The sequence below is a fragment of the Dreissena polymorpha genome, chromosome 14 (assembly GCF_020536995.1).
Source record: "Dreissena polymorpha isolate Duluth1 chromosome 14, UMN_Dpol_1.0, whole genome shotgun sequence".
In the NCBI taxonomy this organism is placed as follows: domain Eukaryota; kingdom Metazoa; phylum Mollusca; class Bivalvia; order Myida; family Dreissenidae; genus Dreissena; species Dreissena polymorpha.
Genome location: NC_068368.1, coordinates 25402265 through 25417316, shown reverse-complemented (window position 1 = coordinate 25417316; position 15052 = coordinate 25402265). Strand labels below are relative to the sequence as shown.

The 15052-nt window shown below is 36.8% G+C and overlaps 1 protein-coding gene across 18 annotated transcripts in view; it reads left to right on the top strand.

Moving 5' to 3' along the window:
* The window catches only part of LOC127858677 (dedicator of cytokinesis protein 1-like), a 158031-nt gene that overhangs the window by 90152 nt on the left and 52827 nt on the right, over positions 1-15052 (top strand). For all 18 annotated transcript variants that reach the window (XR_008039019.1, XR_008039018.1, XM_052395889.1 and 15 more), the window contains 7 exons: positions 146-249; positions 901-986; positions 1688-1844; positions 4201-4332; positions 12523-12642; positions 12924-13013; positions 13922-14026. Coding sequence is in view for 16 of the 18 variants with exons in the window: in XM_052395889.1 (XP_052251849.1) it covers positions 146-249; positions 901-986; positions 1688-1844; positions 4201-4332; positions 12523-12642; positions 12924-13013; positions 13922-14026 (794 nt within the window). In the remaining 2 variants the exon portion in view is untranslated. The remainder of the gene's footprint in view (positions 1-145; positions 250-900; positions 987-1687; positions 1845-4200; positions 4333-12522; positions 12643-12923; positions 13014-13921; positions 14027-15052) is intronic.

Sequence of the window (15052 nt, the reverse complement as noted above, 5' to 3'; positions counted from 1 at the left end):
GAGGATGATAGTGAGGATGATATGTATTATTGTCATTATGATTATTAATTCCACATATCTTGTTGACTGTTTGTAGAAAATAAACTTCGGAAATTGCAATAACAAAGTTTGCTAATTTTTTAACTGAGTTTGCTTTTTGTTTCAGAGTTGAGGAAAGCTGCCATTCCAATGTTCTTTGACATGATGGTGTGTGAGTTCAATCAGCCAAATCAAAATGGAAAAGGAGGAATTGAAGGAAACTTTAAAAAGGTTGACAGTTTGGGATTTTTCAATTTAATAATCAAAACAAAGCTTTTGTGTTCCTTTGTCCTGTGAATGGTATAGACAAGACATTTTCAATGTATATTATTTTACAGATGTTTTTAAATGTATTGCTCATCATTAATAGTGACAGTTTAAACATGTAAATTGATTAGATATTATAACTGTACATGATACTTGGATTATTGGCCACAATTTCTCATCAATAATGAATGTTAAAAAATCCTACCTTTGACTGCCTTTAAACTCATCATAGGCAATATTCTTTAATATTTTTTCCTCAATTAAGAAAGAATTATTGACTATCATTGTTTGTAGGTAAGCAAGAAATGAAGTGTAGTTCTGATGCATTACATCTGATCAGAATATTACCATCATTTACATTTCAATAAAAAAAGTTAAGGTCATATTAATTATTCTCACATATGCATTTCTCTGTTAATATTTATAAGTTTCATCCTAGATTAGCCAGTGCAGTTTGAACAGGGTTCTCAGGGATGAGACCTTTTACTTTGCATAAGTCCAGTTCAGGCAGAAAGTGTCATCACTGATAAGCCTGTGCGGACACATTACACACATACATTAAGCCCTGTTTTCTCACGGGGCAGCTATTTTTTATCTCTGTATAACATGTCTCAGGTGGAGACAGAGATGGTCAATCAGCTGGACGCTCTAGTGGAGGGGGGACGTGGGGATGAACAGTACATGCATCTCTTCAAGGACATGTGAGCAGTCCTAGTTTAAACCTATTTATTTAAGCTGGATTGATCTGAGAGACTTAGGCTTAATGAAAGGCTCTCGAGCCTGATTCATGGGAAGAACCAGTACTTGGTGTCTTTGGGGGAAATCTAAATGAGAAAAGAAGGCTCCCACTTTGGGGATCGAACCCGTTACCTGGTATTTATGTGAATTAAAAAACAAATTGTGTTTAATTAATAATTGACTGGATTTTGTTCACTAAAATATCACCTATATATGGTATCAAAAAGTATATGTTGAAGCACATTGCTTTTTTTTTGGTGGTGTATTTAATGCATATTTTTCTTTGCCACCAAACACGTTTGTTTTGCATTTCATTGTATAGCCTCTATCAACCCTACTGAAAAATCATGAATGTCTGTGTCGTTTATTTGCCTCTATAAAAAATGCAACTCTCTTGAAAAGTCATGAACTTCTTTGTTGTTTTTAAGCCTCTGTCAAATGTACAAAACAACTGAAAATCCATGACTTTCTTTGCCATTTTACACTCTATAACACATGTGCAGCAATACTGAAAAGCAATGATTTTCTGTGTCATTTTAAAGCCTCTATCAACCATTTAATTTCTGTGTTGTTTTATAGCCTCTATCAACTCATGTATTTTAATTAATGCTTAATCTTTATTAATAAATAAAACAAGAATTATGCATTTCTGATCATTTTATAGCCTCACTCTAGAGTGCAACTCCTCTGAGAAGCTTCGCAAGCCAGGGCATGAGTTTGTGGAGATGGTAACCAAGCTGCTGCAGAGGCTGCTAGAGTACCGACACATCATACAGGATGATATTAAGGACCACCGAATGAGCTGCATAGTCAATCTGCTGGTATGTTGTAGGACTGAGCTGCACAGTCAATCAGCTGGTATGTTGTAGGCATGAGCTGCATAGTCAATCTGCTGGTATGTTGTAGGAATGTGCTGCATAGTCAATCTGCTGGTATGTTGTAGGAATGAGCTGCATAGTCAATCTGCTGGTATGTTGTAGGAATGAACTGCATAGGCAACCTGCTGATATGTTGTAGGAATGAGTTGCATAGTCAATCTGCTGGTATGTTGTAGGAATGAGCTGCATAGACAATCTGCTAGTATGTTGTAGGAATGAGCGGCATAGTCAATCTGCTGGTATGTTGTAGAAATGAGCTGCATAGTCAATCTGCTAGTGTGTTGTAGGAATGAGCTGTTTTGTCAATCGGCTGGTATGTTGTAGGAATGAGCTGCATAGTCAATCTGCTGGTATGTTGAAGGAATGAGCTGCATAGTCAATCTGCTGGTATGTTGTAGGAATGAGCTGCATAGTCAATCTGCTGGTATGTTGTAGGAATGAGCTGCATAGTCAATCTGCTGGTATGTTGTAGGAATGAGCTGCAAAGTCAATCTGCTGGTATGTTGTAAGAATGAGCTGCATAGTCAATCTGCTGGTATGTTGTATGAATTAGCTGCATAGTCAATCTGCTGATATGTTGTAGGATTGAGCTGCATGGTCAATATGCTGGTATGTTGTAGAAATGAGCTGCATAGTCAATCTGCTGGTATGTTGTAGGAATGAGCTGCATAGTCATTCTGCTAGTATGTTGTTGGAATGAACTGCATAGTCAATCTGCTGGTATGTTGAAGGAATGAGCTGCATAGTCAGTCTGCTGGTATGTTGTAGGAATGAGCTGCATAGTCAATCTGCTGGTATGTTGTATTAATGAGCTGCATAGTCAATCTGCTGGTATGTTGTAGGAATGAGCTGTATTGTCAATCTGCTGGTATGTTGTAGGAATGAGCTGCATAGTCAATGTGCTGGTATGTTGTAGGACTGAGCTGCATAGTCAATCTGCTGGTATGTTGTAGGAATGAGCTGCATAGTCAATCTGCTGGTTCTTTGTAGGAATGAGCTGCATAGTCAGTCTGCTAGTATGTTATAGGAATGAGCTGCATAGTCAATCTGCTGGTTCTTTGTAGGAATGAGCTGCATAGTCAATCTGCTGGTATGTTGTAGGAATGAGCTGCATAGTCAAGCTACTGGTATGTTGTAGGACTGAGCTGCATAGTCAATCTGCTGGTATGTTGTAGGAATGAGCTGCATATTCAATCTGCTGGTATGTTGTAGGAATGAGCTGCATAGTCAATCTGCTGGTATGTTGTAGGAATGAGCTGCATAGTAAATTGCTAGTATTTTGTAGGAATGAGCTGCATAGTCAATCTGCTGGTATGTTGTAGGAATGAGCTGCATAGTCAATCGGTTGGTATGTTGTAGGAATGAGCTGCATAATCAACCTGCTGGTATGTTGTAGGAATGAGCTGCATAGTCAATCTGCTGGTATGTTGTAGGAATGAGCTGCATAGTCAACCTGCTGGTATGTTGTAGAAATGAGCTGCATAGTCAATCTCTGGGTATGTTGTAGGAATGAGCTGCATAGTCAATCTGCTGGTATGTTGTAGGAATGAGCTGCATAGTCAATCTCCTGGTATGTTGTAGGAATGAGCTGCATAGTCAATCTGCTGGTATGTTGTAGGAATGAGCTGCATAGTCAATCTGCTGATATGCTGTAGGAATGAGTTGCATAGTCAATCTGCTGGTATGTTGTAGGAATGAGCTGCATAGTCAATCTGCTGGTATGTTGTAGGAATGAGCTGCATAGTCAATCTGCTGGTATGTTGTAGAAATGAGCTGCATAGTCAATCTGCTAGTGTGTTGTAGGAATGAGCTGTTTTGTCAATCGGCTGGTATGTTGTAGGAATGAGCTTGCTGTGAGAAAACGGGCAAGTGCAAAAAGTGTTGTCCCAGATTAGCCTGTGCAGGGATGTCACTTTGTAAAAGAAAATCCAGTCTAGGTGGAAAGTTTTGTCCCTGATTAGCCTGTGCAGACAGCACATGCATTGAACGGTGATTTCCCACAGCGCACTTGAAATATCGTTTATGGAAAAATTATGTGCGCATTTAGAAAAGTACATGTTTAACATAGTATGATAGTAAAATGTTAAATAACGTATGCATGGTTTTATGTCTGCATTTTTAAGGATAAATGTTATGAGATAGCCACAAAATGTAAATTATAAATATAGTTCAGTTGAAGAATACATCATGGTACCTAATGTGTATATTTTAATAAAGAATGAAAGACTCGTGTCTAAGTTATTTGTATATTTGACCATATCAGGATAAAACATGGTTTTTATGGTGTTTATTTCATAAGGATTTCTATGACAAGATAGACCGGCGTGAAATGTACGTGCGCTATCTCCACAAGCTGTGCACAATGCACCTGGAGTGTGACAACTACACTGAGGCTGCCTGCACCTTCCAGCTCTACGCAAAACTGCTCAGCGTACGTAGCCAATCTCCACATATGGAGCTTGACCCTTTAACCCTTAGATACGGTTTTTTAGCTCAGCCTTTTCGGAGAAAACCCGAGGTATTGTCATAGTCCGTGGTCGTCTGCCGTCCGCGTCATGCTAAAACCTTAACATTGGCTCTAAAGTCAAAGTGCTTCCACCTACAACTTTGAAACTTCATATATAGATGCACCTTGATGAGTTCTACACGCCACACCCATTTTGGGGTCACTAGGTCAAAGGTCAAGGTCACTGACCTCTAAAAAAAAAAAAAAAAAAATTTTGCCAAGCTTTTATTTATTCAAAACTGCACCCGTAGCCGAGCGTGGCACCCGTTATGCGGTGATCTTGTTACGTATGTGTTATTCCTTAGAAAGTTTAATTAAATAAAAGACCTTTCTTACTAGATTAAAGTTTTAAAGGCATCATTTATAACCCTTAGATACTGAGGAGCAGCAAACAGCATAAAACCTGAACAGAAAGTTACTCGCAGGCTGTTCTAGTTTTATGCTGTTTGCACATAGCTATTTTCACTTTGCTTCTGAGCAGGAAACGTTTAAGGCATGTTCGTAAAGTTTCGTCCCATATTAGCCTGTGAAGTCAGCACAGGCTAATCAGGGATGACACTTTGTGCTTAAATGGAATGTTTCGTTTAAGGGGAAGTCTCTTCCTAGCCAAAATTCAGTTCAAGTGAAAAGTGTCGTCCCTGATAAGCCTGTGCGTATATCCATCATACATTTGCATATGCGTGGTAGCCCAGTGTAAGTGTTAAAATTGAGATTATGTTCTGAAGTTAAGTGTATGTTAAAAGAAAGTGACTATATTAAATCAGCATTCAAATGTATGCATTTTAGATTTCTGTTCTCTTAAGTATTGGACAATTCACAAAACATCCCCCTTTTTATGTCAGATATGTTATAAATTGATTCTGATGACAGAACATTTCCATGAGTAAAACACAACCCTTTCCCATTCAGAAGCAAAGTGAAAATTGGTTTGTGCAAACAGCATCGAACCAGAACAGCCTGTGAGTTAATCACAGTATGTTCAGATTTTATTTTTTTATTCAATATAAGGCATACAATGTATACATGTATATGATCATAAAACAAAGTGACACCATGTAGCAGCAATAATGTTCAAACATGTTATACAAGATATGCTAATATATACTTTTGTGACCTTGTGGTTTCCTTTTGATTAAAAAAAGGTTAATATGTATTTGTTTCTTTGGTTGTTTAGGTGTTTAAAAAAACCCAAAAAACAACAACAGAATAGTTATGAATAAGGATGAGATGCATAAAGTGGGTAGAAAAGCATACTGGACTTGTTATGAAAGTTAAATGTGTTTCCATTTTTGTTCAAATATATAAAGTGTATCATTGTTTAGGGCTAATTCTTTTTCAATTTGAATCTTCAGTTTTAACTAATTGATAAAACAGTTCATTGTAGGTGTTTGTTTTCTGTATTTCATGCTGAATATAAAATGTTTCATAAATATATAATTATGTATTTCACAGCGTTTCAACATGTTCACTTCACATATATCACATAGATTTGTGTTGGATAGGTTGCACTTGTTCAGGTTTTATGCTGTTTGCTGGTCATCAGTATCTAAGGGTTACAAATGAATCCTTTAAAACTTGAATCTAGTAAGAAGGGTCTTTAATAAATTTTACTTTCTAAGGAACTACAAATAGGTCAAAATTTGTATCGAAGTAGTAAAGGGGGTTAAAACATAGAAACTAGTAATGTAAGTGGGTGTTTGAGTTCAGCATTGACCCTGGACTGGAAGTATTTGTGTCACAAAAGGGTCAATATTACTTTGTTTTTGTTTTTACAAAGTTTAACTGTTAGTTATAGTATGTGTAAGTGTTTGTTTGTGTGTGGCAATTTCCCTTTATGGCTTATTCTAATGTTAAGGAAAGATTATAGGATATAAACCCTTGATAACAAGCTTGTATATGTAATTTACTTTGTTTGTTGACAATTTGCCAGTGACACCAATTCCAATTCGTTATTTCGTACATAAGGCCACCGGCCCATATACAACATATAAACAACATAATATACAATGGTTAGTCAAGGATAGAACATATTCGAATTAAGGAGATCTTATAAAATGACAATGTATTCTCAATGAATAAACATAGAGTAAATATGGAGGATCCAGGCCGCATGCCTCTAGTTTGAGGCGTCCGATATGGGTTGTCCATATTATGCATTTATAATATGACAGGATACATAATTCACAGTTGCATTAGACAAATACACTAAAACAAAACTGGTACACATTGTTATAATTCTATAACTAACAAACATCAACAACAAAACATTATTTGACATAAAATTGGCAAATATAAGTGCATGTTTATATGTCTACACAGTTTCTCATTACTATACGCGCATAATAAACAAAAAATGCAAAGTATATATAAGCAATGATGATGAGTTACTCTGTACCCTTCATGAATTCATCTCGTTGCATGAAAGCATAGTATATATACATAAAATTGGCAAATATAAGTGCATGTTTATATGTCTACACAGTGTCTCATTACTATACGTGCATAATAAACAAAAAATGCAAAGTATATATAAGCAATGATGATGAGTTACTCTGTACCCTTCATGAATTAATCTCGTTGCATGAAAGCATAGTATATATACATAGCTAGGTTACGGATTGTTGCCATATCTGTAGAGCAAAGTAAATTTATAAAATTGAAGTAGTGTTTGTTTTGTAAATAGTATTGAGGAATATATTTCTGACGAATACTTTCGTACAATGGACAGATCAAAACAAAGTGGAATTCGTCTTCGACGACGATTTCACAGAAAACACATGTTCTCTCTTCTCTACCAATATTATGATATCTACCTTTCTCTACCATTAGGCTATGAGACGAACTTCTAAACATGTCTAGAGCTTTCCTAAACTTAGAAACGTCTACAACATCAATGTATGATTGAATTTCCCTAGAATATATTTGTTTGTAGTCCATATAAAAGGCTAGTTTGGCGTTGGTAGCAACATTGCCCCTCCAAGTTTGAATATACTGGTCTTTTAATCTATTTAAAAACATTAACAAAAAATGTCTATTGTTTAAAACACCTTGATTTTCCCAGACATAGCCAAAACCGCTTGAGTATAAGACATGTTTAATGTCTGTAACCCAGTTGCATTGGCCGATAGAATCATAATATTTTAGCATATTGTAACAACTCCTAACATATCTTGAATCAGGCAATGAAAGTATTCTTAACCAATAAGCTATGCACCGTTTTGCAGTATAAATGTGCATGGGAAAACGGCCAAGGTCTCCTAGAACCGCATCGTTACATGCTCCTTGACTTACATTAAGGAATCGTTTACATGCATACATTTGTACATGTTCAACGCCTTGCCTTGGTTTCAAACCCCATATTTCTGAACCATACATTAGAATAGAACATATTTTTGCATCAAAAACTTTGAAAAATGTCTTTGCAGGTAGGTATGGCAATTCCCCAAAAGAATTAAATAAATGAGCCAGAACTCTTTGAGCTTTGGCACACATATTTTCTGCCATTTTATATAGCGAGAGTCGATTTGTGAAAAATACACCGACATAATAGAATCCATTGGTAACTTCTAGATTGTTGCCATTATAAACCCACTTTTCCCTTATTGAACGCGGACCACCATTTTAAAAAACCATAACTTTTGTCTTCTGTGTTAACAGTCAATTTATTATTTTGGCAAAAAGTGTGTAGCACATTCAGTTGCTTCTGTAAACCTACTACTGTATCTGAGATACAAGCAATATCGTCAGCAAACATCAACATACATATTTCTATAAGTTCTGGAAATAACTGAATTCCTCTTATTTAATTTGCAACCATGACATCATGAAGCTCATTTATAAACATTGCAAATAAAATGGGGCTTAAACTACAACCTTGTCTTAGTCCTATCGGACATTCGAAAGACTCTGTATACGTGGACTGTAATCGAACGACTGCCTTGACAGAAGAATATATAGCTTGTACCGCGTTTAATAAATTACCTCGTATATTGTTCTTTCTTAAGACTTCAATTAATATACCCCTATTTACTGAGTCAAATGCCTTTTTGAAATCAATAAAAGCCACGTATATTGGTCTGCGTTTTCTACTTAAATATTTAGTCACGATAGAGTATAAAACAAAAGCATTATCTGTTGTTGAATACCCAGCACGAAAGCCAGATTGTGCTTCAGATAGTTTAGACAAAGCATCGGAATAAAATGTAAGTCTTTTTGTCAGTATTGAGATATATATCTTGCTAAAAATATCTAGCAGAGCAATACCCCTATAATTATCTGGTGAATTAATGCTTCCTTTTTTATGGATAGGAATTAGTATCGATTTTGACCAAGCCTCAGGAAATTCCTTATTAGTAAACAAGCGATTGAATAACTTACGTAGGTATGGTAAAAGTGCTGGCATTGCATATTTAAAATGCTGTGGAGTAAGATCACCAGCTGCAGCTTTCTTACAGTTTAAGCTTTTGAACCCTTTCGGTGATTTCCTCGTCTGTTATAGGGAAATTTAATATCATTTCTTGAATGGGATCTATTTCATCTGTTTGATCATGATTTTGGTCAATGGTTTCTGTATTTTGTTCTTCGTCACTTTCATTAGCAAACAACTCCTGAAAATGGTCATACCATTGTTTAGGTGTTATATTTGAGTTTACTTGTTTTTTAGTACTTGTTAGAGATTTAATTTGAGACCAGAACGACTTTGCGTTATTTACTGAGCCCTCTAGTTTAGCAATAAATTGTTTTTCATATGCACGTTTTTTATTTATACATGATAGTTTGAAGTGTTTTTTGTCTGTGATATATTTATTTAAGTCCTCTACCTTTCTGCTAGCCCGAAAGGTTTTCAAGCTGTGGCTGGCAGTACATTTCGCCACTTTACAGTTTTTATCAAACCAAGTTTTACCTATGTCACATTTATGTCTACGATTTGTACATTTTAAAAAATCTGAGCAAGATAGAAGAACATTTTCAAAGGCATTTAAAACATAGTTCACACTTACATGTGTGTCATCAATCAAGCTATCAAGCGCTGCAAACGACCCTGCTATAACTTTGTCAGAAACATTTTCGCCATAGCTTTCACCAGTGTTCCGTTTATAATACGTATATGTTTCGTCAGCAGAGGATTCTGGCTGCTTATGGTCTATAGCACTATTCATTACCATTGAAATTGGCATGTGACAACTTTCAGGTATAGACAAAATATCAAAATCTGCTACAAGTTTCATCAAAATCTCTGATACTATAAAATAGTCGATAGTACTACAGCCATTTTGATTAATAAACGTAAAGTCTCCAACACGTGCATCCATCCCACGTCTGCCATTTACAATCAAGCAAGCATACATTCTACAGAAAGCCAAAAGATCCTTTCCAAACCTATTGCCTACGTTGTCACGCGAATTTCGTGGTAATGAAATTTCATTCTCAAATATATCTGTAAACTCATGTAGCTCTGGAACATTAACATAGTCAAATTCTTCATAGTCCATTTCGTGCCCAGTACGTGAATTTAAGTCACCATTTAGTATTAAACCCAACCTTAACAAATCATTGTTTATAATGAGCGTTTCTTCTAACAATCGCCAAGCTGATTGCTTTACATTCTGATAAAAGGGCGACTCTTGTGGAGGAAAATATAATGCACAAAACATACAATCAATTTCCAGACCTAATAAGCTCCTATCAAGGATCAAAATTAACCCGAATTCAAAATTGTCACAAACTCTTCTCACCAGTTGGCTAAATGAACGCCGTACAAAAACAAATACACCTCCCATTGGGCGACCACCTATGACTGAGAGTTTTGCATTACACTCGTATTGTATAAATTCATTTAAATTCTTATCACAATAGGTAGAATTTTGGCTCCATGTCTCTTGGCATGATACAATGTCGTAATTTGAAAAAAGTTTTACACAGTCTGACGAAGAAACCTTACTCCTTAACCCTTCAACGTTCCAAGAAAGAAAACGAACCTTGCTGTAAACGTAACTTGGGCTTTGGCCACACCCCTAGTCCACTGGGTTAATAACACAGACATCGGCCTCAGTGCGTGCTACTGCGCCTTCGTCCATGTTCCACCCCTCTGCTTCATGGTTGAGCTGGGCTAGGCGCTCGCGGTTACGATCGTCCAATGTGCGAACACCACGCCTGAACTCCCTACGCTCGCCGCCTGTAAATGGAGCCCTCTGCATCATGGTTGAGCTGGCCGATGCGCTCGCGGCTACGATCGTCCGATGTGCGAACACCACGCCTGAACTCTCTACGCTCGCCGCCTGCAGACTTGGAGCTCTTAGGAACCCTACATAATTTTCCATTTTTAAAGTACCCTATGAAACCTCGAGTATTTAGCTCCTTAATTTGCTGCCTCTGCCAATAAGCCAAGTCGTTTGCAATACGAATGTTGTTATTACTAAGGGTATCTCTATATCCAAACAACTTGAGCTTATCAGCATAGTGTTCAAAGTGCACTAAAACCATTCTAGTTTTACTCTGCAACGGTTCACCTACACATTTTGTACCTGTAAGACAGCTGCTGCTTATGTTCTCCTTCGCGTCCAATAGACTAAAAAGGTTTTCATCTAATACTTTGCTCAGTGATTTAGTTTCACTTTCATGTTCTGGTAGACCAAAAATTCGCAATGAATATTTCAGTTTTTCGGCTTCCATCCTATTTATTTGCTGTTCGATAAAATCAACTCGCTCACTATCGTGTTCATAACGGTTAGACAGATGCTCAACATCATTCATGACAAGTTCACTATCATGTTCAAGTTTTTAAAATTTCTTATCAAAGTTATCCAATGTTATCCCTGCTAATTCCTGCTTCTGGTCAATATCTCGCACCTTGCATTGCAATACGCCGAATTCGTGCTTTAAAATAGACATATCATGCCTCACATGTTTAATTTCACTTTTAACTATATCCAATTCGGTTTTCATGAGCGCGTTTGATTCACTAATCGCATCTAAGATCATTTGGGTTTCTGTTGAGGAGCCTGGGTTAATTTCGATGTCTCCTGAACGAATGAGGATCGTTTGAGCATATGACCCAAATAACCCCCCATACTGGTCTTTCATTGGGTTCACACTTGTTGTCGACGCTGATGCTTGTGCCAGTTCAATCTCAGGATTATATGATGTTAGAGTTGCATATTTCTTAACAAGTTCATGATGAGATCTTACAACGCCGTACGCCGCAATACAGACAAGTAGTACTACAAAACTACTCGCAACTGTTCTAAAGTGCACGTTGGTACCACGACACGATGGTTTGTATTTAGCAAACTTAGGTGATTTTCTCCACTGTCTGTATTGCAGTGTGAACAATCCAATTCGGGAGCGGTACTCTTGGATTCCGATCCCCATATTGTTTAATTGTACGACCCGGACAGGCTTCCGTACAGCGGCGATCGACTATGCTCTACACAGTGGACAGTGGTCAGCGTACTAGTCACGGCTGACTGAACACAATATGGCAGTACACAGCTTTATCCAATACCGCTCAACAGTTCAAGTTTAATCAACAAAACCTCGAAAAGTTTAGAAAATACTGACTTGCTATGTAGGCGATATGCTACATCCAGTATTCACGATCCGTTCGATATAATTTTTAGTCTGATATCACAAAGAAATGTCAACACAATGTCCACTTTTTCGGCAACGCTATAGACACGTCCTACCCTTGACTTGACACCAGTAAAGTGAATACGAGATAATTCAAAAGTATGAAATATTGAACAGTCCATTAAAGTGGAACTATGACTCATTGGTTGGAAAACTGGTATAGGCAATAGTTGTTGGAAATGTTTTTGGAATTAATAAAACAAAAACACAACTGAAATATGAAACGCTCTCTGTGAAAAGGGGGGTTTATTCATGTGTGTAAAGTGTCGTCCCAGATTTGCCTGTGCAGTCCACACAGGCTAATCAGGGACAACACTTTCCACTGTGATGATATTTGTTGTTTAAAGAAAGTCTCTTCTTAGCAAAAATGGAGTTTAGGCTGAAAGTGGGAAAGTGTCCTCCCTGATTAGCCTGTGCGGACTGCACATGCATTAAACCCCCTTTTCACAGAGCACAGTGCATATTATATATATTTGCCTTCTTCAGTGGAGTGAGGACCCGTTGCCAGCGATACTGGTGTCAGAGAAGTTTCCAGAAGCACAGACACATAGAGAGCTGAAGGAAATGCTGTATCATCATGTGGTCTCTTACTTCGATAAGGGACAAGTAAGAGATTAATATGATGGTCATTTTGTAATTTCTGAATGGTTTTAAAATAAAAACACTGTTATGATGAGGATGATAATCATTGTCATCATAATCATTAATGTTGACCGCTTTTGTTATAGTATGCACTTGTTTTTACCAGTAACTTTAGAATTGAGAGTTGCATTTTCTTCATGTCATAAATACATTCATAATGTGTCTTAAAGCTGCTTGTGTATAAACTACAAGGGTCTCAAAAGACTATACATGTATATCCACGTCTGTTACATTCTCAATTGCAGATGTGGGAGATGGGTATAGAACTGTGCAAGGAGATTGCAAATCTGTACGAGAATGTCTTGTTTGACTATGAGAAGCTCAGCTTTATTTTGGTGAGTTATACAATAAAGCTGCGTTCTGAGAAAACTGGGCTTAATGTATGTTCGAAAATTGTTGTCCCAGATTAGCCTGTGCAGACCGCACAGGCTAATCTGGGACAACACTTTACGCACATGCAATATGCCCAGTTTTCCCAGAACAAGGCTCAATAAATAAAACAGCAAATTGAGGTGTAATTCACAATCACTTATTAGCTTCTTGACTCTTAAAATTTCACAGTTTATTTTAAAAACAATAATTGCTTTATCAATGTGGAAATGATACATGCATGTTTGGCAATAAGAATTTGTTACTTGGAAAATTGTTGACAGTACTTACAAATTGTTGGTTTCAGAAATTGCATTCATTTTCAAATAAGGTTTGAAAAAAAAAAAAATCCCTCAATCTGTGTGGGTTCACTTTTAAAAACGTATACTTAACATTTTTCATACAACTTAGACATTTTAGGTTTGGTATATTTGAAACATTCTGAGCTGGTCCTATTTTCACCAATCATTTATTAGACTTGAGAGTAAATAATAGACCTAGAACCATGGAAAATACGTCCAGCATTTGAATATTATTATGTAATTAATATACACAGGCTAAAACTTGTGATAAGTGTACAAGAAGAATGATGCACATGTAGATAGAAGCAGTAAATGTCAACTTTGACTAAAAAAAGGCCTTGGCAAACAGCGTAGACCCTGATGAGACGCCGCATGATGCGGCGTCTCTTCAGGGTCTGCGCTGTTTTCTTCAAGGAATTTCTGTAAGAAATATTCTAAATATAGAAATAAATATAATAGACACTCCTAATTTTGGAAATAAATTGATCCAATTTAGAAGGATGGGAGAGTCCACTAGGCATAAATGGGTTAAGCTTTGATGTGAACACATTTTCATGTCCTGAATTCGACAGAGACAGCAGGCAGGTCTGTTTGAAAAGGTCATGAAAGAGATGCGACCTGACCCAGAGTACTTCAGAGTGGGTTACTATGGAAACGGCTTCCCATCATTCCTGCAGGTGAATGTTAGCTGATTACTACATTATTCAATGTTTTTGATGTTATTTAGTAGTGATTATTACTAAAAATGAATTTCACTTCAAGTCTAATATTAAGTCTTAAGTCTTACAAAATGTATCTTTAAGAATAAAGAAAAGAAGTACATGACAAAAATTGGGAACATGTTCAGGTTTATGTTTGCATGTGATCTTTTTGAATTCAATACAAATTTATACATTTTTGTCAAGAATTTATTTGTTCCCCCTAAACTTTGCAGGCTTAAAATAAAAACTTTAAGCTTAAAATTATTCTTTTCCAAGGCAGCAAGTATGTCAGCGATTATCTCAGTAAGTCACAGCCATTCACTATGTAAAATTGCTTATTGTCCCCTATCCGGTTTCACCGGAGAGAACTTATGGTTTGCGCTCTGTGTGTCTGTCAGTCTGTCACACTTGTCTGGATCCTGCGATAACTTTAAAAGTTCTTCATATTTTTTCATAAAACTTGAAACATGGATAGATGGCAATATGGGCAGTATGTATGTCATTTCATTTTGTTCCTACGTCAAAAATTCTGGTAACTATGGCAACAAATATAAAAAATAAATCTGACAATGGTGGAGCCAGTAGGGGACATATATTGCTTGGCAATAGTCTTGTATAAATAATCTGTGCTCTGAGGAAAAGGGGATTTATGCATTTGCATCAAGTTTCTTCTAAGATAAGCCTGTGCAGTCCACACAGGTAAATCAGGGACAAGACTTTCCGCCTAGACAGGTGTTTTGTTTAGAAGTGACTTCCTTTAATAAAACAATTCTATAAAAGCAGAAAGTGTCGTCCCTGATAAGCCTGAATGGGCTGTACAGGCTAATCTAGGACGACACTTTAAGCACATGTATTAGGCCTCATTTTTCCAGAGCACAGTTCAGATAAGAAACACAATCGAAAAATTATTTCTACAGACGGGCAAGCTCAGACGGTAGAGTGCGGCACTACAAATCCTAGAAAATCAGGCTAGATGCATTGTCCAGGCCTTGGTCATGAAAT